Source organism: Cetorhinus maximus, chromosome 10 (assembly GCF_964194155.1).
Source record: "Cetorhinus maximus chromosome 10, sCetMax3.hap1.1, whole genome shotgun sequence".
Classification (NCBI taxonomy): domain Eukaryota; kingdom Metazoa; phylum Chordata; class Chondrichthyes; order Lamniformes; family Cetorhinidae; genus Cetorhinus; species Cetorhinus maximus.
The window spans coordinates 45,352,456-45,379,908 of record NC_135888.1 but is presented as its reverse complement, the minus strand read 5'-3'; the positions used below and the strand labels follow the sequence as shown (position 1 = coordinate 45,379,908).

At 42.9% G+C, this 27,453-nt stretch overlaps 1 protein-coding gene across 4 annotated transcripts in view; it reads right to left on the bottom strand.

The window, feature by feature from the left end:
- Positions 1-996: 996 nt before the first annotated feature.
- slc31a1 (solute carrier family 31 member 1) overlaps positions 997-27,453 on the bottom strand; it is a 54,448-nt gene continuing 27,991 nt past the window's right edge. For 3 of the 4 annotated variants that reach the window (XM_078550380.1, XM_078550379.1, XM_078550377.1), the window contains exons 2-5: positions 4,364-4,513; positions 3,502-3,574; positions 2,077-2,245; positions 997-1,262 (exon numbers count right to left, since the gene is read on the bottom strand). In XM_078550380.1, the coding sequence (XP_078406506.1) occupies positions 1,061-1,262; positions 2,077-2,245; positions 3,502-3,574; positions 4,364-4,477 (558 nt within the window). In that variant the 5' untranslated portion in view covers positions 4,478-4,513 and the 3' untranslated portion in view covers positions 997-1,060. Of the gene's footprint in view, positions 1,263-2,076; positions 2,246-3,501; positions 3,575-4,363; positions 4,514-8,323; positions 8,529-27,453 lie in introns of all 4 variants that reach the window. The other variant, XM_078550378.1, reaches the window with a different exon arrangement.

Genomic DNA, 27,453 nt, shown 5'->3' with positions numbered 1-27,453 from the left:
TCTATCCAGCTCTACTTGTCCCACCCCGCCCTAAACCAGCTTATATTTCACCTCTCTTCTATTTTTCCTTAGTTCTGTTGAAGAGTCATATGGACTCAAAATGTTAACTGTGTTCCTCTCCGCAGATGCTGCCAGACCTGCTGAGTTTTTCCAGGTATTTTTTTTTTTTTTTTGGATTTCCAGCATCCGCAGTTTTTTGCTTTTACAAACAATACAGACGTGGTTCTGGGTTAAATAAGAGTCAAATATTCTTGATGTCAACCAACAAAGAAAATGTCTTGCCATTAGACTTCTTTTTGTCAGCTACTGAATGTTTTAGTGATGAAAACAACAAATTTTTTAAAAAAATCTAATTATGAAGTGAACATTAACGGTGAAGTCTTGGTCCTGATAGTATTCAGCTTCTTACAACTCCTTTGGAAATTCTATTTTCAAAAAATACTTAATCCTTGCAAAAAATATAGCTTCACTGTTCACCTAGACTGAGGGGAGAAGAGGAGAGAGAAATTGCAGATCGAGCTCACATCCTCACTTAGACATTCTGCCATTTCTGGCTATTTACTGATCCACCATATCAATACAAAATATATGGTTTTGTCATAACTATCTCTAATTGTAATTGAGGGGATTAGGGGCAACTACAATCAAAACAGGAATTTAATGTAGATAGTTTGACTGATGAGAGTTTATGTACTCCCATCTGAGTGAAGACGACACTAAAATTTTCACGAATGACTCCAGGTAAAGCAATGGCTCATCGTTTAAAGATTCCTGGCACACTTCGCTGTAAACAAAGTCCAAAGTGGCCGCTCCAGCACCAATACCCAAGATCGTTCCTCAGGCTTCAGTAAGGAAAGTGGAAAACTGCACTCTGGCAGCAATTAAGGCGTGAAGCAAAAAAAAAATACGATTTGAGCACCGATCCTTCAACTGGAGTCTGAACGGAATAGGTGTATACATGTATATATGTGTGTGTTTTTAACTGGCTCAATGGTCATTTCCCACTTGGCAGATCATTGTGCTGGGGAGTGCGATCAATTACAATTGGCTGCTGCTGTTGTTAATGGCAGTGTTCTGTGATGTCCACCACCACTGCTTTCTTCCAGCTGAAGAGGAAGTATCCGGCACCTGCACCCAATGCCACGGCAATGCAGAGGTAACCATTGTAGATCATAAAGACCAACATGAGGAAGTAGCTGATAACCACTTGTATGATATGCAGTACAGTCTGGATGAGGTGGGGTACGCTGAACATCTGCTGGCTGCAAACAAATGGATTAAAGTCAGTGAAAAGCCCCAGCAGGAGTGAGTGGACAAGCGATGCTGTTTTATTAGCATATGCACAACACAGCATTCACTGCTTCTACATTATTCAACATTGTTTTTCCTTCAACTTCTTCCTACCTCAATTTTTCAGTCATTGTGAAATTAGAATATGGAATGAACTAGAAAATCATCTGGGTTACACTGCAATATTACACCTACACTGTATTTAATAATGACCAACTCCTTCCTACATCAACATCCATGACCACTTTTGTCAGTTTGAAACCCAATTTGGGGCATCTCCCTGCAGCGGCAAAAGGTATTAATCACAGTCCCAATAATATTTTGCTTTAATTTACAAACAGCCAGAAATGGACACAGTTTACATTAGAAATATTGTCCAATAGCTACTGCCCCTTGGTTTCTTTCCCTTCCCTTTGCTGAAGGCATTGGCCCATACCTGGCCTCCTACCAATATCAGCAACCCTTGATACCACACCACAGAGACTACAGTTGATGTGTGGACCTAGAAAATGAGTCACAGCTAGTAATTTGACTGCATCAAGTATATCTGCTGAGCCAAAGCTTGACCTTAAATGGTTGTACATGCAATTTCCATCAAGTGCACTGTTGAGCAAGCAGGGTCATGGGGTGCGATAGCTGTGGCCAAAGGTAGTATCAATATCCACCACTCACCCCCGCCCCCCACTCCTCCACCCCCCTCCCCCCTCAAACCCCCACCCACCAAAAACAAATTATGGCTTCTATAGCTCAGTACCAAATTGCAAAATACATGTTTTCCTCACTCACCCAACAGTTTTGTGTGTTTCCATCAGGATTGTCCCATTTGGTCCAGGAACAGGCATGGAGTTATAACGAACATTAACTTGTGATTTCCGAAGCAAGCATTCTCGACTGATTTTCAGCCCCTCGTAAGCCAATGCACAAAGGAAGACAACCACGCAGGCACCAACCATCCCTGCAGGAGAAAATCCAGCAAAGGGAAGGTAGGGTTATACAAAGGCTAATCTAGAAATGTGACAATTAGTTTGACCTACAGTCAGGAATTATCCAATGGTCAGAGGCTCGGGACAGCACCATAGGCGCATTGGTGGAAGGGGAAAGAGAAAAGTAAGCAGGAGCACTTCAGATCAAATTGTAACAAAACACCAATTCATGTCTTCAATCTCAACTGTTGCTCCAGGAGATGCTAAATATGTAATTAGATATTTTCTGAAAAGGACATATGATGGTGACAATGACAATTTGGTATTCATGAAATGTCTTGGTCATCAGAAGGTGTCTCAGCCTTGGGATAAATCAGGTCCATGTGAAATCTAACCTTCCTTAAACGGGAAGACTCTGATCAATTCCAGCGGTAGCCAGCTTACCACGGAGATCATTTTCCCATGTTTCCATCTGATGGAAGTGCTTCCTAAGGTACTGAAACACACACTGGTTATAAATCCATAAGTGGCAGTGACCTTCCAGTATCTCACTCATGACTAGTCTGCACATGAACTTGAAATCATAGAATCAGGATTAATAGCACAGGATACAACCATATGGGCCATGGGTTTGTCTCTTCTGCTGTGGCTCATTTGGTAACACTTTCTCACCTCAGAATCAGAAGGTTGTGGGTTCCAAGCCCCAACTCCAGATTCTTGCACACATAATCCAGTGCAGTACTGAGGGAGTGCTGCATTGGAGGTGCTGTCTTTCAGATAAGGCATAAGAACCTAAGATAAAGAAGTGGGCCATATGGCCCATTGAGCCTGGTCCACTCTACACCAAGATCATGGTGGAACATTTGCATCAATTCCACTTTCTCACCCTACCCCCATATCGCTGGATTCTCTTAGTATCCAAAAATCTATTGATCACAGTCTTGAAAGAGTACTCATTGACTGAGCATCCACAATACATCCACAATCAATGGTAGCCCTGCCTATAGCTACCTGGACCATAAGTTCTGGAAGTCCCTCCCTAAACCTCTCCACCTCTCTCTCTCTCTTCTCCTTTAAGATGCTCCTTAAAATCTACATTTTTGAACAAGCTTTTGGTCACCTGTCCTAATATCTCTTTATGTGGCTCGGTGTCAAATTTTGTCTGCCAATCACTCAAAGTGCCTTGGGACATTTACTCCATTAAAGATGCTATATAAATGCAGGGAGTGTTGTTCAAGCCCCCAGTTGCAGATCGTCACCTCTGAGCTGCTATGATGTCAGTACTCACCTCCAACCGAGTTGATCACTAGCCCAGGGAAAAGTAGCTTCACATTCTCGTACCCAAAGTAGAATGTCATGTGCTGAGGAACAAAGGAACTACAGAGTTAGATGAGGAACTCGGATTAGATTTTGACCACAAATCCTAGCTAAACAGTCATACTGCATTCTGTACCACAATGTCCCAAAGAAGATACATTTTTAAAAAATTCATTCATGGGATGTGGGATTCGCTGGCTGGGCCAGCATTTATTGCCCTTGAGAAGGTGGTGGTGAGCTGCCTTCTTGCACCGCTACAGTCCATGTGGTGTAGGTACATCCACAGTGCTGTTAGGAAGGGAGTTCCAGGATTTTGACCCAGCAAGTGAAGGAACGGCAATATATTTCCAAGTCAGGATGGTGAGTGACTTGGAGGGGAACTTACAGGCGGTGCTGTTCCCATCTATGAGTAAGCTGCACAGTTGTACCAAACACGTAGAAATGTTCTTCATTCATACATAGACTAAGAGACACTTCAAACCATGCTGAAAATTATTAAAAGCAGTAGTGAGGAGAAATAGCAGCTGCAACTGTAAGCAATATGAACTTTTCCTCTCCCCGCACAAAAAGCTAGTCCATGACTCTCAATGTGCCAAGTCTCTTGCCTTAACGATGAGGATCCAACTCTAAACGTTTTAGTGCCTAAACTGAGCATTTGTGTGTTGCAACATTCCACACAGTTTCTCTTCTACACCCCATTCTCAACCAAAATCAGTTTCCTCCATTTACATAGTATCACACATGGAATTCCAAACCCCACCAACTCAGCTGTTTTAGCTAAGGGGAAGATTTAGTTTAGACCTTAAAACATTGGAATGAGAGAGCGACCTTACCATCATCATCCCACCAGAGTTATGCCCTAGTGCAGATGTCGGGGAGTGGTGAACACGGTCGTCCTGGCCCATTGTCATGTGGTGGTGGTTGTTGTCACCCATTGACATATTCATTGCAACGGTGGAGAGAATGAGTCCCTCGAACAATGTCTGCAAATAGAAGCAAGCATTATTAGGTCTCTCTAGTTGCCTGTAAAGCACACTCCAAATTTGTCCATAATAGAGGACATGTCATTAATGCTCCAGACTAACTGCAGAGACGGACTACACCTGGTGATGGTATGGAGTAAAATCAGTATATTAAAAAGTTGATCATGTAGATTGCAACTGGTTCAATATAAATCAACAGAAATTCTGCTGTTGTTCTACAAGGCATTGGTCAAGTCACATTTTTCAGTATATTATGTCTCTCGGTTACAATATTAGAAAGCATATGAAGGAAAGCATCTGCATTTTTCCTGTTAAAAGGCTAAAGAAACAAAAGGGAGAGACAGAAAAAAGGCAAGAGAAAGGGGTCAAGTGGGGGATAGGTTAAGGGGTTGGACTGAGGGGTCCAGGGGACAGGATGGGACACAAACAGTTCAGTTGGATGGGGGATGGAAAACATGATAGGGCGAGGAGTCATGGAAGGGTAGCGAACAGGCGAGGAGATGGAGCCATGGTGAAGGAGAGTGAGGGGGCAGGGTGGGGTGGAATTTGTGGGGGGGAGTGGCAACGGAGTGACAGATGCATATAAAAGGAATAAAATTTAAAACTCAAGGTAAATTTATTGTAAAGAACTACTTAGTGATAAGTGCTTCAACTTGTGGGGAATAGCAAAACTAGCAGCCACTAATATAAAGTAATAAGATAATTCAGAAGAAACATCTTGACCAATAGTGTGGTGGGAATGTGCAACTCTCTACCACAGAGAGTGCTTGGGGACAACAGGGGAAGCTGGGTAAGTAGATGAGGGAGAAAGGAATTGAGGGTAGAATTGATAGAGCTCGATATGAAAGGATGGGAGGACACTTGAGTGGAGAATAAACACCGACAGGGACTACTTAGACTGAATGAACTGTTTTTGTGCTCAATATTCTATGTAATTCTACGTATTTGTTTCTCTTGTATTGTGTGTGTTAAATTATTACAAATGGATTAGATTGGGTGCTGTGAAGAGTTAGAGTGCTCGGGGGGTGGGCTTCAAATAGGACCAATGGCCTTTTCTGATCCCTAACTTTCCTTCAGTTTAACACACACAGCACCACATGCAAGAACGGAAAATGCAAACAGGCTGCCAGCCACACAGAGGGAAAGAATGAGTCACTGCATTCAGAAGAAATATAAAAACCGAGACGGAATAAAAAATAGTAGCATTTCCTGCATAGCCCCAAGGTGAGAAAATGTAGCTGGCTAAATTGAGTTTTGGACCAGGTTGTTCACAACATGTTCCATTCATGTTTACATCACAGCGACATATGTGGCAATATAATCATAAGACTTACAACTTCAGAAGGCAGCAGTTAATAAGCTTCAAACTCTGCTCCAGAGTCTGAAAAAGATTGAACTTTGTCCCAGGTCTCGTGGCCTCTGTGGATTTACTGCTGCTCACTCTCATTGACCCAAACTTTCATTAGAAACAAGGACCCCTTTTCTTTCAGAAATGCTGACTTGGTTAATGTTACAGACAAGATTTCACTCCATTTGCTGTCCGATTTGGAATGTTCTCCGCTAACGTGTATGAAAATTAAGAATACATACCAGTGGAAAAGTTTAGAATAAAAAAATCAAGCCATCAATGAGCTTTATTTTGAGATTGGGCAGATGATCGAAAGAAAAACTTGAATTTATCTTGCACTATCACAAACTCAAGATGTCCCAAAAAGCTTTACAGCCACAATCAATTAAGTACTTCTGCAGTGTAGTCACTGCTGGTAATGTAGGAAACAGGCAGCCAATTTACACACAGCAAGGTATCAAAAACAGCAATGTGATAATGATGACAAATTCTGTTTAAGTGACGTTGTTGAAGGATAAATATCCTCAGAGACAGCTGTTATCCTCCAGACTATTCCCCCCAAGTACCCTGCAGTAGAATCCATAGGCGAACCACCATTGATAGGAGAGTTGCAAAATGCAATCAAACAGATGAAAAACAACAAAGCTTGCAACTCCATGTTATTCCAGCGGAGGTCTCCAAAGCTGATAGCCTTTTGCTCACATCAAGACTCCATGCACTCAATCTACAGATTTGGGTAGAAAATGATGCCTCCAAAATCTGGACTGGGATCAAACAAGTCTGCGCGATAGCCCCCATACTATTCATAATCTATCTGATGGTGGCTATTGACCTCATTGCAAGAACACAAGAAATAGGTATAGACCGTACAGCCCATTGAGCCTGCTCCGCCATTCAATACAATCATGACTGATCTTGGGCTTCAACTCCACTTTCCCACCAGCTCCCCATATCCCTCGATTCCTGAGATATCAAAAATCTGGCTATCCCATTCTTGAATGTATTCATTGATGGAGCATTGACAACCCAAAGATCAACTGCCCTCTGGCTTCAGTATGAAATAACATCTAAATGGAAAAGTTAATCTTGGTCGCCTCTATGCCAAAAATAAACTGACCACCATAAATATAACTGATCTAGAGTTTGCGGACAACCGCAGTATCGTTGTCCACTCTACCAGATTTGCAAGCCAGTTTTGATCTCTTCAATTCTGCCCATCATTGAATGCTCCCAAAACAAAATCCATATCAACCCACCCTGGTCAGCCAAATATTCCACCTCCCATAAAAGTGTTGAAGGAGACACTCTGGAATATGTTGAGCACTTCCCAGACCCTGGCAGCAACCTGTCTGAAAAGGCTGCCATTGAGGAGGAGATCCAACACTGGATCAGATGTACCAGTTCAGCCTTCTACAAACTACAGTAGCGACTGTTTGACAACAAAGACCTCCGGAAGTCAACACATGGCTTAGCATCAGAACAGTTGTCGTCACCACGTTCTTGTACTATAGTGCGACCTAGAGAAATTCCATCAGCAATGTCTCTTCCACATCCTCCTAATTCAATGGAAGGACCATAGATCAAACACTAGTGTCCTTCTTGAAGCCATCTCCACAAAACAAGAATCCTATAAAAATCAACTTTGATGGACTGGCCATTGAGTCTGCATGGCTGAAAATTGTCTTCCCCGCCTGGTTCTGTTCCCTTAGCTTTCAAGTGGCCAACATTCCAGGGGAGAACCAAAAAAACACTTCAAGGGCTCTCTGAAGCTCTCCTTAAAGCGCAGCATTAAAATTAATGATTGGGTGGAGCTTACTACCAATTGCTCAGAATGGCAACAACTTGTCCATTAAGCTGCATTGTACTTTGATTCCCAATGCTTTAATCATGAGGCAGAGCAGCGGCAGAGAAGAAAAAGCAAATCTTGCACTCCAGATCCATCGTGAGATGTTCTGACCCACGTGCTCAAAGGTCAGTGGGTCAGGAATTGGCTGCTCAATCACAAAGACCGTGGCAGAAACTCGTGACCCTGAGTAGATGTCATCCTCGAATGATGAACAACCAATATGATAGGCCACAGCACCGTGAAGATTCCTCCTGGTCTTCTTCAAACAAATGCAATGGGATCTCATACATCCACCAAGGAGAGCAGATGGGGCCTCAGTTTAATGTCTCATCCAAAAGATGAAATCGCCAGAGAAACAGGTGCTCAAGTCCTAGAGTGGGATTTGAACCACTCAGAGGCGAGACTGCGACCAACTGAGCCACAGCCGACACTAATGTGCGATATATTTTGTATCGGTTACTGGGATGACGTAATGAACCAAGATAAAGAATTCTTGGGTCCACGTTTTAACATTTCACACAGGAAAATGTGCCTGAAATTTAGATACATATTATATGCAAAGTTATGCCATCATTTTATATAAAATATAGACACATTAAGCAACTCTGCAACTCACCTTAACACAGTTGCCCACAAACTATTAACTTCACAGAGAGACAAATCCTCTCACTTCCCAATCTGATTCTTTGGCTGGAGTTAAGAACACAGGATAATCTCTTAATCTGATTCAAACTGAATTTTCTATCCTCCTGATGGGGTTAATTGGCAATGATTCATCTGTTCAGCTAGACAAGAATAGCCTCTGGGCCTCAGTGCTCCTCCTGAAATTTGAACAAATTGAGTTTATAGCAATGTTATTTATGATCAGAGTAATCAGTTGGTTTGATTGTTGCACCGGCCATCTAATGCAGACACAGGTTGTAAACTGTTTTGTGGTAATACAAAAAACATAATGACCAGATCATCTGTCTCAGTAGCATTGTTGAAGGATAATTATTGGTCAGAACACCAGGGAGAACATTCCTGCTCTTCTTCCAATAATGCCACAAAATACAAAGTTACATAGCCAGTAAAAGTTGTTGTTCAAAACCTTTCCATTGCCATCACTTGTGTGCCCAGCTCACCCGAATCACACTTCTAAACTGTATCAGATTTTGTTGCTGTTTCACAAGAGCAGCCTCTGTTCCAGTTTTTATACTCCACACGGGGAGCCTGTCTTCATGATGTTGCTGGGGCTGGACAGTACAATAGGGTCCAGCTCCTCATGCTTACTTTATTAAAGCGGGTGTGCTTTTGCAGGTCAATCTTCCTATTGTTTCCTGGTAGGTTGGGTTTTCTTTATAGCAGTGTCGTTCAACAGAAATAGCTGACTGGCCACGGGTATAGTCATGACAACACCAGTTTAGTCACAAGCACAACTGTTAGTACAAAACACCTCAGATGCAATGGGTAAAAGTATTTCATGTGTATATTTAGTTGACATTTACCAGAATTCAGTCACCAAGAAAAAAAACACATGATTAACAACAGACGCACATGGTTAAATTCACATTCACAATCCATGCAAAGAAAAAGGCTTGCATTTATTTTGTGCCTTTCATGACCTCAGGATGTCCCAAGGCTCTCTACATCCAATTAAGTACGTCAAGTATAGTCATTGTTTTAATGTGGGAAACACAGCCTTCACACGGCAAGGTCCCACAAGCAGCAGTGATGGAATGACCAGATCATCTGTCTTAGTAACATTGTTGAAGGATGAGTCTTGGTCAGAACACTAGGCAGGGCTCTCCTGCTCTTATTCCAATAATGCCATAGAGCTTTTATGTCCTACTAAGATGACAGATGGGTTCTTGGATTGACATTTCATCCAAAGAATTTACATCATATAATGGCACAAACTGACACACCATTGCAGGTTAGAACTTTTACAACAGCTCCCCAATGGTTGAGATTGCCCAACATTGCCAAACACAGTACTGGAAATAGAGGCTAAATAAAAGTCCCAAGTTCAAACTGCAGTCTGTGCCGTTAGATTATTTCAGTGTGGATGGATCCAACATCAGCCTCAAAATTCTTGCACTTTGGGTGTGATGGAGAGAAGAGAAATAATCAATCCAGTGGCAGCAGCCGAAAGGAACCAAATCTTGGACATCGTGTGAGGACAGTATTAAGTGCAGCGACCTTGGAAACAGCTGAAGATTCAGATGCGGTAAACAGTCAGAGGAATTGCTGTAGAACTTGTTGGTTGACAGTTACTGGACCCGTGGTCACAATGTAAAACTGATGATTTTCCATTCACATTCATTTTCTTTTATATTGGTTCAGAGATCAACTTCATTGCTCTTTTTCCACTTTTTGAATCTTTCTTCTCTCCATCCCTTTGATCAACACAACCTCCCTGTTTTTGAGTAGCCCCCCCATTTACAGCTATGTATCGTAGTAGCTACTGCAGACTCAGCTATTCGCAGAAGGAGGGGCATTGTAGAGTTGGAAAAAGTAAATTACCAATTCTTCTTTTTGTTCATCCTTTGAGTTGAAGATGACCATGTTCATCACCTGGGGCGTTTGGGAGGGCTCCGGTGGGTATGTAGGTGACTGCTAAGGCCGATCTGCGCCTGGAAGGTTTTGTTACAAATAGAACAGAATACCGCAGATGATTGAGTTTTGGATGAGCAGCTGGCTCAGGATTTCCTTTCCTTGCATTTTCTCTCTGCCTCTGATATGCAGGCTTTTGAAAGAGGCTATACTGTTTTTTATCTGGTTGCGACAGGTGCAGTGATCCTGGACAAGCTCCTCCAAGGACTCAAAAGTCGACATCAAAACTCCCAAGTGAAGCCTTCAGGATGTTCATGTTCTGTATACAGAGTCCATAGTGCTTGTTAGGAGAATATTTTCAAAAATTGGTCACCATGCAAAAATATTCACATGAATATAAACAGCCCTGCAGTAACTCATGGTAAAGTGTTATATTCTTGTAGTCCACATGATGGTACCAAGTAGCATAATTCAATTAAGATGAGAAAAAGGCCTGCAATCAGATAGCACCTTTCACAATCTCACATGTCTCACTGCACTTAACAGCCAATGGAATTCATCAAGATTCTAATACTGGATATGGGAAAATGGATGGTATGAAAGATTATGGCAGTGCTTACTGGTAGCACAACAGCAACAAGATTTCGAGAGAAATTCAATCCCAATCTTCCCAGAGGCCTTAGTAGATAAATGCCATGGCCCAAAGTCCCACTGACCAGAAGGTCCCTTCTCTGTGCTGAGTTTAATTAACTCAAATAGAGCAACAGCTGAGGTTCTACAATTCACCTCAGCACAACCAAGGTGAGAAAGAGAAAACGGAGCCAGGGTATCTGCTCCTGATCACCATGCACATGTGCCTGCATTTGTACACAAGTGGAGGGACATATGAGGCTCAGGCGTGTTTCCACCTCCTCCCACACTGCCCCCAAACCCTCTTGTCTTGGCTTACGTGTAAAGAATGGGCTTCCGGGCTTTGCTCAGTGGTCAGAAGGAGGTGTGTTCAAATCCCACTCCAGGGACTTGAGCAAATGATCCAGGCTAACACTTCAGTGCAGTACTGAAGGATTGTTAATTACACTCTGGTGTGCTCTTTTTTCAAATGGGACATTTGACCAATTCTATCCTCTTTACTGAACATAAAATGTTGCTCTTTGAAGAGTAGTGGAGTACCACCCTGTATCCTGGCCAACATTTATCCATGTGGGAGCTTGTTATCTACAAATTTACAACAGGGACCACACTTCAAAATATTACTTTGACTGTAAACTTTGAGGCATCTGGAGGTTATTATATAATGCAAGTTCTTTGTTTAAGGCAGTTGATTCCCAGCAGGAAATCAGGGTCTTCAGGGCAGATGGCTCAAAGGTTTTATATTCCTGCATCCCAAACTATTGTTGTCCCTGGGGTAGGTAAACTTTGAACCAATCTAGTTATATATGTCATGAACCAATCTGTGATGCAATAGGAGAATATATCAGTCAACAAAAAATAGATGTCTATTGTGGCTCAGTTTGGTAGCAATCTGCCTTTGAGTTGGAAGGTTGAGAGTTCAAATCCCACTCTAGGACTTGAGACAAAAATCTAAACTGACATTTCAGTGGAGTACTGAGGTTGTGCTGCACTGTCAGAGGTGCCATCTTTCAGATGAGACTTGAAACCAAGACCCCATCTGCTCTTTCAAGCGGATGTAAAAGATCCTATATACTTGGAATTTCAGAAGGATTTTGACAAAGTCCCCTACAAGAGGTTGGTTAAGAAATTAAAGCACGAGATACTGGCAGATACTGGCAAGGACTGGTTAACAGGCAGAAACGGGTCTTTCTTGACTTGGCAGGCTGTGACTAGTAGGGTACCGCAAGGATCGGTACTTGGCCCAAACTGGGAAAAAAAACTCAAACTTGGATGTGGGGACCAAATGTAATATTTTCAAGTTTGTGGATGACATAAAGCTAGGTGGGAATGTGTGTTGTGAGGAAGGTGCAAGGGGATTTGGACAGACTTAGTGAGAGGGCAAGAACATGGCAGATGGATTATAATGTGGAAAAATGTGAGGTTATCCACTTTGGTAGGAGGAACAGATGTGCAGAGTATTTCTTAAATGGTGAGAGATTAGAAAATGTAGATGTACAAAGGGACCTGGATTTCCTCATCAATAAGTCACTGAAAGCTGACATGCAGGTGCAGCAAGCAATTAGGAAAGCTAATGGTATGTTAGCCTTTATCACAAGAGTATTTGAGTACAGAAGTAGCAAAGTCTTGCTTCACTTGTATAGAACCTTGGTTAGACCGCATCTGGAGTGCTGTGTGCAGTTCTGGTCCCCTTAACTTAGGAAGGACATTGTTGCCATAGAGGGAGTGCAGTAAAGATTTACCAGACTTGTTCCGAGGATGGTGGGCTGATATGAGGAGAGATTGGGGAAACTGGGCCTCTATTCTCTAGAGTTTCAAAAAATGACAGGTGTTCTCACTGAAACCTACAAAATACTTAAAGGGATAGACAGGGTAGATGTAGGCAAGATGTTTCCCCTGGCTGGGGAGTCTAGAACTAGAGGACACAATTCAAAATAAGGGGGAAGCCACAGAGGACTGAGATGAGGAGAAAGTTTTTCATGCAGAGGGTTGTAAATCTTTAGAATTCTCTACCCCAGAGGGCTCTGGAAGTTCAGTCATTGGGTATGTTTAAAGCAGAGATTGACAGATTTCTAAATAACAATCACATAAAAGGATATGGGGATAGTGTGGGAAAAAGGCATTGAAGTGGATGATCAGCCATGATCGTATTGAATGGCAGAGAATTGTTGGTCTGAATAGCCTACTCCTGCTCCTACAAACCTATTAGTTTGAAGAATAGCAGGGGAGTTATCCCAGGCAATAAAAACAGAAAATACTGGAAAAACTCAGTAGGTCTGGCAGCACCTGTGGAGAGAGAAATAGTTAACGTTTTGAGTCCAATATGACTCTTCCTCAGAACTACAGAGGTAGAAATGTGATGAGTTTTATGCTGTTGAATAAAGTAGGGAGGGACAGGTGAAGCACTATAGAAGATCGGGGATCTTTGTTTGGAGTTTGGAGGGAAGAAGAGATTAAATAAAGTTTGTCATGGAACAAGACAAAGGGGGTGGTAATAATAGTATTAAAGACGAAAGCTTTGATCCAAAATAGGTGTTAATAGCAGAATAAAGGGCAGCAACTGTCTGAAAACAAAGTGGCAGAATGTGTTAATAGCAGAAAATGGATCAGCATCGTCTGAAAGCAAAACATGAGAACAAGATACAGACGGGCACTAGGGGAGAAAAAATCAAAAACTAAGACAGTTCATAGTCCAAAGTTGCTGAAATCAGTGTTGAGTTCAGAAGTTTCTCTGGTGTCCTGGTCAATACTGATCCCTCAATCAACATCACAAACAGATTGTTTAGTCATCATCACACTGCTGTTTGTGGGACCTTGCTGTGCAGAAATTGACTGCCATGATTCCTACATTACTTCAGTGACTATACTTCATAAGTACTTCATTGACTGTAAAGCACCTTTGGACATCTTACGTGTGGAGAAAGGAGATTTATAAATGCAAGGAAAACAAAAAATGCTGGAAAAACTCAGCAGGTCTGACAGCATCTGTGGAGAGAGAGAGAGAGAGAGAGAGAGATAATGTTTCGAGTCCTTAAGACTCTTCTTCTGAAGGGTCATACAGACTCGAAATGTTACCTCTGTGTCTCTCTCCACAGATGCTGTCAGACCTGCTGAGTTTTTCCAGCATCCGCAGTATTTTGCCTTTATTTTATAAAAGCAAGTCTTTTCAAATTTGCTTTTTCATCTCTTAGCACGATAGCCCAAAGATAAGCAAGATCAGTACAGCACATCCTCGCACCTCTTTATCTCAGTCTTGTGCTTCTGAGCATAAGAAACATTGTAATCTGTGGTAGGTAGGTCAGGTGTTTCGCACGTGTCGGTGCAGACTCGATGGGCCGAAGGGCCTCTTCTGCATTCTGTGATTCTGTGGGGAAAAATAATCGGAGCACTTTAACTCAGTTTTAGTGCTTCATGCTAAGTCTTAAGAAGCAAAATCCAACTGAGCCAGATGTGTCACAGTGGCCAAGTACTGGCTGAGTGTTCAAATCCAAAGCAGCTCAAAGCATAAACTTCAATGAAGGAGTCTTTGCTTCCCATTAATTGTGCATATATCTCTTCACACACGTTTATACAATTGAACTTTGGAAGCATGGAAATACAAGTCAATCTTCATTGTGCAAAAAGGCTTTAAAAATCAGACTGTATCTTGGGACTGTTGAAAATTAACTTTTATCTACATTTTATCCTTTTTTTTGGCAGCAAGTTCTGCCAGTCTGCTTTACAGCTTCTGGTGATTGATATGGCTTTGGTCTCAACACGAGTCATCGTTCGTGATCTCTGCAGCTGCCAAGCCTTTCAGCCACTTAAAAACTAATCTTTATCACCCTGGAGCACTGTTCCAGAGGTAAACAGCAGGAAATTAAATTGCAGATCTAGGTACTGGCAACCAGACGTAGAAAGCAGATTTGCAGAGTTGGCTTGTCTGCACTTCCAGGTACACAATGAAACGTCTTATTCAATTATGGACAGCCTGGGGCACACAGTTATTAGAAACAGCACTCATTCATTTGGAAAACTTCAGTTTGCAACCTTCTCTGACTTGCCTTGCAGCCACAGGAAGAAAAGTACATCAACCACAGTGATGCTGTGAAACTTTAGTGTGTAGGACGAGTTTACTGGCCCCAAGCACACTTGCTCCATAGGCCATTACTGAGCTTCCTTCAATTCGACATTAAGGCTGAGACCATCCAGTTCAACTCTCACCAACAATTTCATGCCTGCTCACTCAGATGTGACCTGTGTTCCTGTTTAACCCTGAGTGGTGCTTCAAACCCCACATCAAACTCAACCAATATTTTACAACAGTAACCACCACTTCCATCGGCACCCCGACCTCCACTCCTACTGCTGGTGACACCTTTGCAGTACGTGTAGCTGGTCATGTACATTTGCTCCCTGTATTCAAAAAAGAGAACAGCTCTCATAACAGGAGAGATTGGCAACAAGACAAAGTTTAAAAAAAAGCTCATGACCAAAAATAGGAGAGCAAACACTGGGGAAGAAGGAACAGTAGGTTTGAAGATCGATAGATATAGAATGGTTTATTTTAGCAGTTCAGAATTAGCATCAACAGGTTCTTAAATGTTTACGTGGCCTCTTTACAGAAAATTCTCAAAGCCAGTCAGTCTATGAAATGTATCATTAGGCTGAGGATCATGAAGAATTTAAAAGGAAGTATGCTCAGAAAAATTTGCCCATCCCAGAGTAGGAGTTGCATTCTAAAATTATTAAAAATGTCCCACTAATAATTTTTTGTTAAATTTCTATGGCACCCATCATTCTTACACAGGGAGTTACAAACCAACAAGTCCATAATATCACCTTGCTGGGAGGGCACAGGAGCACATATATTTCAACTTTTGCATTGACATATGGATAACTCCAGAGCTTTTACATTGCAGCACTCGTTTTGGTAGATTCCTGCTGTACTAGCCTCCCTGCGATAGTCCTTTCGTTACCATTTCCACCAGGCCTGCTGTTCTTCCTCAGGTACTCAAGAATCCAGCTGTAGCTTTGTAACAACCCACAGCCCAACGCCTCTAGATAAGACAGGCTGGGCAGTTTAGCCAACAGCAAGACAGCCATGGGATCAAACTTGATGCCAACACAGTGAAAATGCTGAAAGGAGAAAGGCATTGTAAATGCACGTTCTGCTAGTTCCTCACAACATTGTAATTTTTCCATTGAACAAAGAATATTCCCAAGTTATACATGATTAAGCTATTCTAGACAACTCTACTCGCCCTTACCAACACTTGTGGCCCTGCCCTTTTGGGCTTGGCTCACTCCCCCTTGGGCAACACCTTTGGCTTGTACTATGGGCCTTGGCTCCAAACCCCACCCCCCTACCCACCTGTGGCTCTGCCCTATGGGCCTTGACCCCTCACCTTGCTTTCTCAAAAATAAAATCCAGGAGCACATACAGAGCATGTCTGCCTCAAAGACTGATAAGGAAACAGCACATCACTATACAAATCACTTCAGTCAATTAAAACTTGGTAGTGGAAGGTTTCAGAAACATGAATTGTTACAGAGTTAACTACTCTCCACATCGGTAAATATTGACACTAAAGCTTAGCCATATTCCTTAAGTGTGTCTGCCGGCAGACAAGACAATACAGCAGGTATACCCGAAGAATCATGACTAGACTACATCGGTACTCCTCCCTGACAGTTACAGGGAACTGGTCCTCACAGAAATAATGAATCCTTCTAACTCCTCTTCATCGCAAAGACCAGCGACTTTCACCATAAAAATCACTCTTCTTGTCCCTGTTATCAGTCTATCTGTGCTGAAATGATCATCCATGCTTTCTCACCCTCAGTCAACCATATTCCAATACACTGGCCAGCCTCTCATCTTCCATTCTTCATAGACCGCTGACAATACCTTAAGGTACACCAACGTCTGCTCATCTTGCGCTCACTGGTTTTCAGTCCACCAATGTCTCAATTTAAAAATTCTCATCCTTCTGTTTAAATCCTTCCATGGCCTTGCCTCTCCAAATCTCTAAACTCCTCCAGTCCTAATATCCTTCAAGAACCCTCCATCACCTACTTTATTCACAGAATCACATAATTGTTACGGTGTAGAGGAGGCCATTCAGTCCATCATATCTGCACCAGCTCTCTGAGCATTTTAACCTAGTGCCAATCTCCTGCCTTTTCCCTGTAGCCCTGCACATTGTTTCTATTTAAATAGTCATCCAATGACCTCTTGAATGCCTCTAATTCACCCCACCATTGGTGCTATATCTTCAACTGCCTCAGCTCTAAGTTCTGGAATTCCCTAAACCTCTTTGCCTTTCCCAGGGTTTCTCCTTAAAAATTACTTCCTTAACTGAGCTTTTTCTCCCCTAAGATAATGTCTCGTCCTTTTGTCAATTTTTGTCTGATTACACTTCTTGGATATTTTATTCCATTAAAATCACCAAAAAAATGCAAGTTGTTCCATTTAGTTAACAACCAGATAACCTGTCATTGAGAGGGGGAAATTATCCATCCATTTCACAAGTTGGAGCAACTTTTTTTTCGTCTGGCCTCGCCTCCAATTAACACAACACACATGGATGTCTGGCTACTCATAGACCTCTGGCTACAAGAGGAGCCCTAGCTGTGACTCTTTATCCCCACCATTATTCTTTATTATATTCTTTCACATGACGTAGGCATCGCTGGCTAGGCTCACTCCCCCTTGGGCAACACCTGTGGCTTGTACTATGGGCCTTGGCTCCAAACCCCACATTATTATTTGCCATCCCTAATTACCCTCAAAAAGGTGGTGAGCCACTTTTATGAACCACTGCAGTCCACGTGTTCTACGAACACCCACAGTGCTGCTAGGAGTTCCAAGATTTTGGCCCACCAACAGTGAAGGAACGGCCATACAGTTCCAAGTCAGGATGGTGAGTGGCTTGGAGGGGAACTTGCAGGTGGCGGTGTTCCCATGCACCTATTGCCCTTGTCCTTCTAGGTGGTAGAGGACGTGAGCTTGGATTGTGCTCTCGAAGGAGCCTTGACCAATTGATTGAGTGCATCTTATATATTTTTTTTCCATCATGGGATGTGGGCATCATGGGCTAGGCCAGTTGCCAATTCCTAATTGCCCTTGAGAAGGTGGTGGTGAGCTGCTTTCTTGAACCTCTGCAGTCCATGTGGTGTAGGTACACCCAGAGTGCTGTTAGGGAGGGAGTTCCAGGATTTTGACCCAACGACAGTGAAGGTATGGCAATATATTTTCAAGTCAGGATGGTGAATGACTTGGAAGCAAACTTCCAGAGGATGGTGTTCCCATCTATATGCTACCTTTGACCTTCTAGATGGTAGTGGTTGTGGGTTTGGAAGGTGCTGTCTAAGGAGCCTTAATGAGTTCCTGCAGTGCATCTTGTAGACGGTACACACTGCTGCCACTGTGCATCAGTGGTGGAGTGAATGCTTGTGGATGGGGTGCCAATCAAGCGGGATGCTTCGTCCTGGATGGTGTCAAGCTTCTTAAGTGCTGTGGGGAGCTGCACTCGCCCAGGCAAGTGGGGAGTATTCCATCACACTCTGGCTTGTGCCTTGTAGCTGGTGGATAGGCCTTGGGGAGTCAGGTGGTGAGTTACTCGTCGCAGGGTTCCTGGCCTCTGACCTGCTCTAGTAGCCACAGTATTTATATGGCTAGTCCAGTTCAGTTTCTGGCCAATGGTAACCCCCAGGATGTTGATAGTGGAGGATTCAGTGATGGTAATGCTGTTGAATGTCAAGGGCAGATGGTTAGATTCTCTCTTGTTGGAGATGGTCATTGCCTGGCACTTGTGTGGCGTGAACGTTACTTGCCACTTGTCAGCCCAAGCCTGGGTATTGTCCAGTTCTTGCTGCATTTGGACATGGACTGCTTCAGTACTTGAGGCATTGCAAATGGTGAACATTGTGCAGTCATCAGCGAACATCCCCACTTCTAATCTTATGATGGAAGGAAGATCATTGACAAATCTGGATTAGCCGAACTTGTCTTAACTTGTCATATGTCAGCACTGACCATTCAGAGCGGAGTCAGACCACAAAAGTCATGGAACCCAAGGAGGCTGATGACCCAAAAGAGTCCGATGACTGCCTATCAATTCGCCCCTGTTTCCTTAGCCGTCGATATGCCCGGGATTTCACATTGCAGCACGAAAACACCGAAAACATGTTTGAGTGTATTGACGACATGATGGAATGTATCGTGTACATCCGAACAATCAGTAAGCGAGGAGACAGGCAACAGAGACCAAATGAGTAGCGAATTAGGTTCGGGTGGGAATTCTGTGCATGGGGGGGGGGAGGCGTCGTATACGTAGGAATTATTCTGTTAATTAAGGAAGTAATTATATTAAGCTAACTAAACAACATAAAGTAGCAGCAGCTTGGAGAGAGACAGAGAGAGAGAGAGAAAGTGAGTACGAGCCCATAAAAAAGCAGTGGAGAGAGCTGGGAGTTTACAGATAAAATCTGAAAGTGACATCACATGAGTCCCCCAAGTTGATGGGCCTTTCCGGACTTAGCACAAAGGAAATGATTGGCGAGTGACAGATGAGTTATGTTGTACCTTACTGTAGTAAACACTTTATATAAAGTTTAAGGTGTGTCAGTGTAGCTCGGCCTTGTGGAATGTATATCCTACAGGATATGGGAAGCCATGCAGGGACAAAGTGCCCTTGATGACTACATCTGCAGGAAGTGCACCCAGCTGCAGAAACTTGAGCTCTAGGTTGCAAAACTCGAGTGGCGGCTGGAGTCACTGTGGTGCATCCTCAAGGCTGAGGATTACGTGGATAGCACATGAAGAGAGGTGGCCACACCTCAGCTAAGTAGTATACAGGCAGAGAGGGAATGGGTGACTGCCAGAGTATCTAAGGGAAACAGACAGGTAGTGCAGGAATCCCCTGAAGCTATTTCATTATCCAACCCTTTTTCCATTTTGGATACTGGTGAGCAAGATGGCTCCTCAGAGGACTGTATCAAGAGCCAAATTAGTGGCACCACGGGTGGCTCAGTTGCACAAGAGGAAAGGAGGAAGAGAGGAAAGAGTGGAGGTGCTATCGTAATAGGGGATTCCATAGTTAGGAGAGCAGACAGGTGTTTATACAGCCATAAACGTGACTCCAGGATGGTATGTTGCCTCCCTGACGCCAGGGTCAAGGAGGTCACAGAGTGACTGCAGAGCATTCTTTTTGGGGAGGGTGAACAGCCAGAAGTCGTGGTCCACATTGGGACCAAAGACATAGGTATGAAAGAGATGACGCCCTGAAAACAGATTTTAAGAAGTTAGGAAGGGAATTAAAAAGCAGGACCTCACAAGCAGTCATCTCAGGATTACTCCCAGTGCCATGTGCTAATGAGCATAAGGATAGGAAGATTGAGCAGTTCAACATGTGGCTGGTGAAATGGAGTAGGAGGGAGGGCTTTAGATTTCTAAGGCATTGGGATCAGTTCTGGGGCAGATGGGACCTGTACAAAAAGGATGGGTTACACCGTAACAGGACTGGGGCTAATGTCCTCGCAGGGAGATTTACTAGTGCTGTTGGAGAGAGTTAAACTAGATTGGCAGGAGGATAGGAATCGGAGGGGAAACTCAGTAGAAAGGAGAGGAATTAGCAGTGGGAAATACAGAAGTATTACCTGATAAGGAGGATAAATCAGAGAGTATTATCAAGGTAGATAGAATACTTGGAGAGTTTGATAGAATTAGAGTAGGCAATAGTAAGTCATTAGATGTGGTCAGAGTAAGGGGGGAAAAGTAAAAAGTCTAAATTAGGGCTAATGTGCATGTATGTGAATGCTCAGAGTGTGGTTAGTAAGATTGGTGAACTACAGGCACAGGTTGACAAATGGAATTATGATGTTATTCCAATATCAGAGACCTGGCTCTCAAAGGAGGGCAGGACTGAGCGTTAAATATTCCTGGGTACAAGATGTTTAGGAGCGACAGGAAAGGAAGAAAAGATTGGAGGGGTGGGGGGGTGCAGTGAGTGACAGTATTGATTAAAGATGGCATTACAGTACTGGGGAGGGAGGCTGTTCCAGAGGGGTCAAGGACAGAATCTCTCTGGCTAGTGGAAAGGAATGAAAAAGGTGCAATAACATTGATTGGTGTAGTGTATGGATCACCAACTAATGGAAGGGATGTAGACAAAGAAATCTGCAAAGAAATTATAGAGGGGTGCAAGAATTATGGAGTAGTTATAATGGGGGACTTCAATTATCCAAATATAGACAAGATAGGAATAGTGCAAAGGAACAAGGGGCAAGAGTTCCTGGAATGTGTTCAAGACAATTTTCTGCAGCAGTATGTTTCTGGTCCAACGAGAGGGAAGGCATTATTGGACTTGGTTCTGGGGAATGAGTTGGCTCAAGTAGATCAAGTATCAGTGGGAAAACATTTAGGGCACAGCGACCATTGTATTATAAGGTTTAATAGAAAAGGACAAGGAACAATTCAGAGCAGGGATAATTAATTGGGGGAAAATCAACTTCAATGGGATAAGAATGATTTGGAATCAAATGTTGGCAGAAAAGACAGTGGCTAAACAATAGGCCACTTTCAAAGAAAAAGTGTTGCAGGCGATGTCAAGGTATATTCCTTTGAAGGAAAAAGGTAGGACAAATAAATCCAGAGCACATTGGATGACGAGAGTGATAGAGGTGAAGATGAAAAGGAAGAAGTGCACGTACTAGAGATATCAGGTAGAAAAAGCAACGGAGAATCAGGCTGAATATAGAAGGACCAGTGGGGAGGGGAAAAAACTATTCAGAAAAGCAAGGAGAGAGCATGAAAAGAGACTAGCAGCTAATATAAAAGAGAATCCCAGGATCTTAGAAGCATAAAAATAATAAAAAGGTGGTAAAAGTAGTAGTGGAGACGATTAGGAATAAAAAAAGGACTTGCATGTGGAGGCAGGAGAAATAGCGAAGGTATTAAATGAGTACATCTGTCTTTACAAGAAGCTCCCAGGCTGAGGTGAGAGAGGAGGTAACTGGTACACTAGAACAATTTACAATTGAGGAGGAGGAAGTTTAAGAAAGGCTATCTTAACTTAAAATTGATAAGGTACCATAAGCATCCAAGGATACTGAGGGAACTGTAAGTGGAAATTGCAGAGGCACTAGTGGTCATCTTCCAGTCTTCATTAGACACAGGGGTGGTGGCAGAGGACTCAAGAATTGCAAATGTTACACCCTTGTTCAAAAAAGGGTGCAAGGATAAATCAGGCAACGACAGACCAGTCAGTTTAACGGCAGTGGTAGGGAAACTTCTGGAAGCTATAGTTTGGAATAAAATCAACAGTCACTTAAACAAGTGCAGGATAATTAAGGAAAGTCAGCATGGGTTAATTAAGGGAAAATCATGTTTAACTAACTTAAAGTTTTTGAAGAGGTATCAGAGAAGGTTGATAAGGGCAACGCTATTGATGTGGTGTATCTGGATTTTCAAAAGGCACTTGATACAGTGCCACACAACAGACTTGTGAGCAAAATTTGAGCTCATTGAATAAAGGGGAGAGTAGGCAATTGGATAAGAAATTGGCTGAGCGACAGGAAACAGAGTAGTGATAAACAGTTGTTTTTCAGATTGGAGGAAGGTTTATCGTGGAATTCCCCAGGGGTCAGTGTTGGGATCCTTGCTCTTCCTGATATATATATATATATATATATTAATGACCTAGACTGTGGTGTTCAGGGCATGATTTCAAACTTTGCAGATGATATGAAGATTGGAAACGTTGTCAGCTGTGATGAGGATAGTCTTGAACTTCAGAAGGACATAGACATATTGGTGGATTGGGCAGACAAGTGGCAGATGAAGTTCAAAGCAGAGAAGTATGAAGTGATTCATTTTGGCACGAAGAATATGAAGAAGCAGTATAAAATAAAGGCAGAAACTCTAAGGAGGTACAGGAACAGAGGCACCTCGGTATACATGTACATAAGTCACTGAAGATGGCAGGGCATGTTGAGAGAGCAGTTAATAAAGCATTTGGTATCTGATGGTTTATTAATAGGGGCATTGAGTACAAAATTAAGGAGGTCATGTTGAACTTGTATAAGACACTAGTTAGGCCTCATCTGAAGTACCATGTCCAGTTCTGGGCGCCATACCTGATGAAGGATGTGAAGGCATTGGAGAGACTACAAAAGAGATTCACAAGAATGATTCCAGGGATGAAGAACTGTAGCTATGAGGATAGATTGGAGAGGTTGAGACTGTTTTTGTTGGAGAAAAGAGGACTGAGAGGAGACTTGACAGAGGTATTCAAGATCCTGAGAGGTATGGACAGGGTAAATAGTGAGCCACTCAAGGCAGCATCAGGAACTACAGGACACAGATCCAAAATAACTGGCAGGAGGAGTAAAAGTGATGTGAGGAAACATTTTTTCACCCAGTGGGTGGTTGGAGTCTGGAACAAACTTCCTGAGAAGTTGGTGGAGGCAGGTTTGATCGAGGTATTCAAAAGGGAATTGGATTGCTATTTGAAAAGAAAGAATGTGCAAGGTTATGGGGATAAGGCAGAGGACTGGGACTAGGTAGAATACTCTTTCAGAGAGCCAGTGCAGACTCGATGGATGAAGGGCCTCCTTCTGCACTGGTAAAGTTCTGGGATTCTGTGAAAACAGCACACTAAACAGAAAAAGATTACAGAGCTTTTCCAGAGCTAACTCCTAGCCTTTTTCATTGCAAACCTCCTGCCTTTTACAAGGTCAGGCCACTGTAAGGTGTGAACTCATTGAGAAGACTTTTTCACACATTTACTGCTTTAGTGTTTTCATTTGGCATATGAATCTGTTGTTTTTGACATACACCTACAAATGCAATCTATCAGGTTACATAGACTGCGTTTGTAGGTGTATCAGGTTACATAGACTGCGTTTGTAGGTGTATCAGGTTACATAGACTGCGTTTGTAGGTGTATCAGGTTACATAGACTGCGTTTGTAGTGTATCAGGTTACATAGACTGCGTTTGTAGGTGTATCAGGTTACATAGACTGCGTTTGTAGGTGTATCAGGTTACATAGACTGCGTTTGTAGGTGTATCAGGTTACAATGAGGTGCATTCATGTGGGAATGGGGCCTCCTCTGCTATTATGAAGCTCTGCTTAACACAAATTTGTGGGTGGGATTCGGCTCATTGGGATTTTACTGCATTTATCTAACTTCCTCTTAAATGCAGCTATTCTTTTTGCCTCAACTATTCCTGGTGGTCATGAGTTCCATTTTTAAATCATTCTCTGCTTGAAAAAGTTTCTCCTGAAATCCTATTTGGATTTACTGGTGACGCTCTTATATTCATGATGCTCAGTTTTTACTCCCTCACACCTTCTCTACGTCTACACTATCAAACCCATTCATAATTTTAAAGAACTGTATTCGGTCACCTTGCAATCTTTTATTTTCTAGCTAAAAGAGTCCTAGCCTGTTCAATCCTTCCTGATGTTTATAACTTAAGTTCTGGCATCACCTTCATAAATTGTTCTTGCACCTTTGCCAGTATCTCGATGTCCTTTTTATAATATGGAGACCAGAGCTGTGCAAAGTATTGTATTCTAAATGTGGCCTAACCAAGGATCTGTACAAGTCTTAACAATTTCTTTTCAATTCTATCCCTTGAGAATTGAGCCCCAGTGCTTTGCTTGCTTTTTTTAAAAAATGACTTTATTTATCTGCATCATTTTTGTGTGTCTGTGCGCTGGATCCTTTCACTCCTTTATCCAGATTCTTTAACGGTGAAGTTCTAAACAAAATGTGGAATTTTCTGTTCAGTATTTTTTAATTATTCTTTTGTGGGATGTGGGTACTGTTGGCAAGGCCAGCATTTGTTGCCCATCTCTAATTGCCCTTGAACTGAGTGGCTTGCCAAACCATTTCAGAGGGTATTAAGAGTCAAAGACACTGCTGTGAGCCCACATGTAGGCCAGACCAGGTAATTTCACCTTTCTCCTAACTATACTCAGTTCTGCCGAAGGGTCATGAGGACTCGAAACGTTAACTGATTTCTTCTCCACCGATGCTGCCAGACCTGCTGAGTTTTTCCAGGTAATTCTGTTTTTGTTAAGGATGGCAGGTTTCCTTCCCTAAAGGACACTAGATGGGTTTTTAGAACAACTGACAATGGTTTCATAGTCACCATTACTGAGACTAGCTTTTCAATTCCAGGTTATTAATTAAATTTAAATTATACCAGCTGCTGTGGTGAGATTTGAACCCCTGTCCCCAGAACATTAGCCTGGGCCTCTGGATTACATTACCACTACACCACCGTCTCCTGAACTTTTGAATAGTAATTAGATAGTTACTTGAGAAAGAGGGCTTTAAAGATGATAGGGAGGGAGTGGGTTAAGACTAGATGACTTAAATGAAGATAGATGCTGCAGCAGATTTGATAGGCTGAATGTAACATTCTACTACTCCAAAGCACCAAAATGAACTGCCTAAATGCATACAAGTCTTGACCAAAAGAATTTCTGATATCTGCAAATAAAGTTCATTGCACAAGCACAGTCAGATTAATGGTGTGGATCAATGCCAGTGGTCCAAGGTCCATTTTCTGCTTAAAATTCATTTCAAAATCTACAGATCACAACAGGGATGTACCAATTTAGATAACACAAATCCCCATTATATTACATGCTTTGCATCTTTAGCACTTAATAGGAAATTTGCGGATGACTTGTTTTTTTTATCCTTTTTTAAAATATTGCAATTATTTTGGTGAGATAAATGAATTCCTCTTCCTCCTCCACTTCCAGATTAAAGTCCTTCCAGTCTTTTCTTGCTGAACTTTCTGCATGGAGCTGGTCTAAAGTATCATTTACAAGTTCCCGTCATCATTTTATCTAAACTTGACACAGGATAGCTACGCCCTGGACTTTCAACTCTCAGGTCAGCTTGACAAGGTGGTTGAACTCTCATATCTCAAATCAATAAGTTGAGGGTTGAGACCTGCTCCTAGATTTGATCACGTAATCTCGGCTGACACTTCAGCACAGTGCTGAGGCAGTGCTATAGTGTCAGAGATAAGGTAGTAAAGTGAATTGCTGTCTGTCCTAACTATGCAAACAGGATCCCACAGCACAGAGGTCCCCTGGTGTCCTAGCTACACTTATCCCTCAGCCAAAACAAGTGATCCCCTATCTAATTTGTTATTTGCAGGATCTTGCCATATGTCACATTTGCCCTACATAATAAATGGTGACAGTTCAAAAGTGAAGCACTTTGAGACATAAGCAATTTCTTCCTTGCAGCCATTTCGGGTGGGGGGTGGGGGGAGGGAGTGGCGGTGGAAAAAGAGAAGAAACACAAATAAAGGATGGAGGTAGAGGAAAAAGGACAGTACACAGGGGGAGAAAATGCGTGAAGGGAGAGAAATCTAAAGGGGAGTGGGGAAGCACCAGAACAGGAGGATATACACTCAAGAGCAAGAGAGCAGAGTGGTGGGGTACTGAGAGGGGGTATGACAACAAGCAGCAGGTAGGATAGAGCGGGGGCGAGGACAGAGAAGGATCTTCCTTGGCAGGGAGGCTGGAAGGGAGTTGGGGGAAATAATGAGGCCAAACCAGACTCCAGGATTAGAATTTATAATCTAAGGCAGTACTGAAGGAGATGCCGTCACATCTGTTCTGATGATGCCACTTTCAAAAACAGTTCCTCTGATAGGGACCCTATCATGGTTCTGGGAGGGAGAGGAAGGTGTGAGGGCAGATGCGTGGGAGATGGGCCGGACACGGTTGAGGGCCCCCCTTGTCCTCACTTATCACCCCACCAGCCTCCGCATTCAAAGGATCATCCTCTGCCATTTCCACCAACTCCAGCATGATGCCACCACCAAAACACATCTTCCCTTCACCCCCGCCGGCAGCATTCCGCAGGGATCGTTCCCTCCGGGACACCCTGGTCCACTCCTCCATCACCCCCTACACCTCAACCCCCTCCCATGGCACCTTCCCATGCAACCGCAGAAGGTGCAACACCTGCCCCTTTACTTCCCCCCTCCTCACCGTCCAAGGGGCCAAACACTCCTTTCAAGTGAAGCAGCATTTCATTTGCACTTCCCTCAATCTAGTCTACTGCATTCGTTGCTCGCAATGCGGTTTCCTCTACATTGGAGAGACCAAACGCAGACTGGGTGACCGCTTTGCGGAACACCTTCAGTCTGTCCGCAAGCATGACCCAGACCTCCCTGTCGCTTGCCATTTCAACACTCCACCCTGCTCTCATGCCCACATGTCCGTCCTTGGCCTGCTGCATTGTTCCAGTGAAGCTCAACGCAAACTGGAGGAACAGCACCTCATCTTCCGACTAGGCACTTTACAGCCTTCAGGACTGAATATTGAGTTCAACAATTTTAGATCATGAACTGTCTCCTCCATCCCCACCCCCTTTCCGATCCCCCCCTTTTTTTCCCCCCAATAATTTATATAGATTTTTCTTTTCCCACCTATTTCCATTATTTTAAAATGTATTTCCATCCATTGTTTTATCTCTGCCTTTTAGCCTATTTCGATCCCTTCCCCCCACCCCACCCCCACTAGGGCTATCTGTACCTTTATTATCACATCCCTTA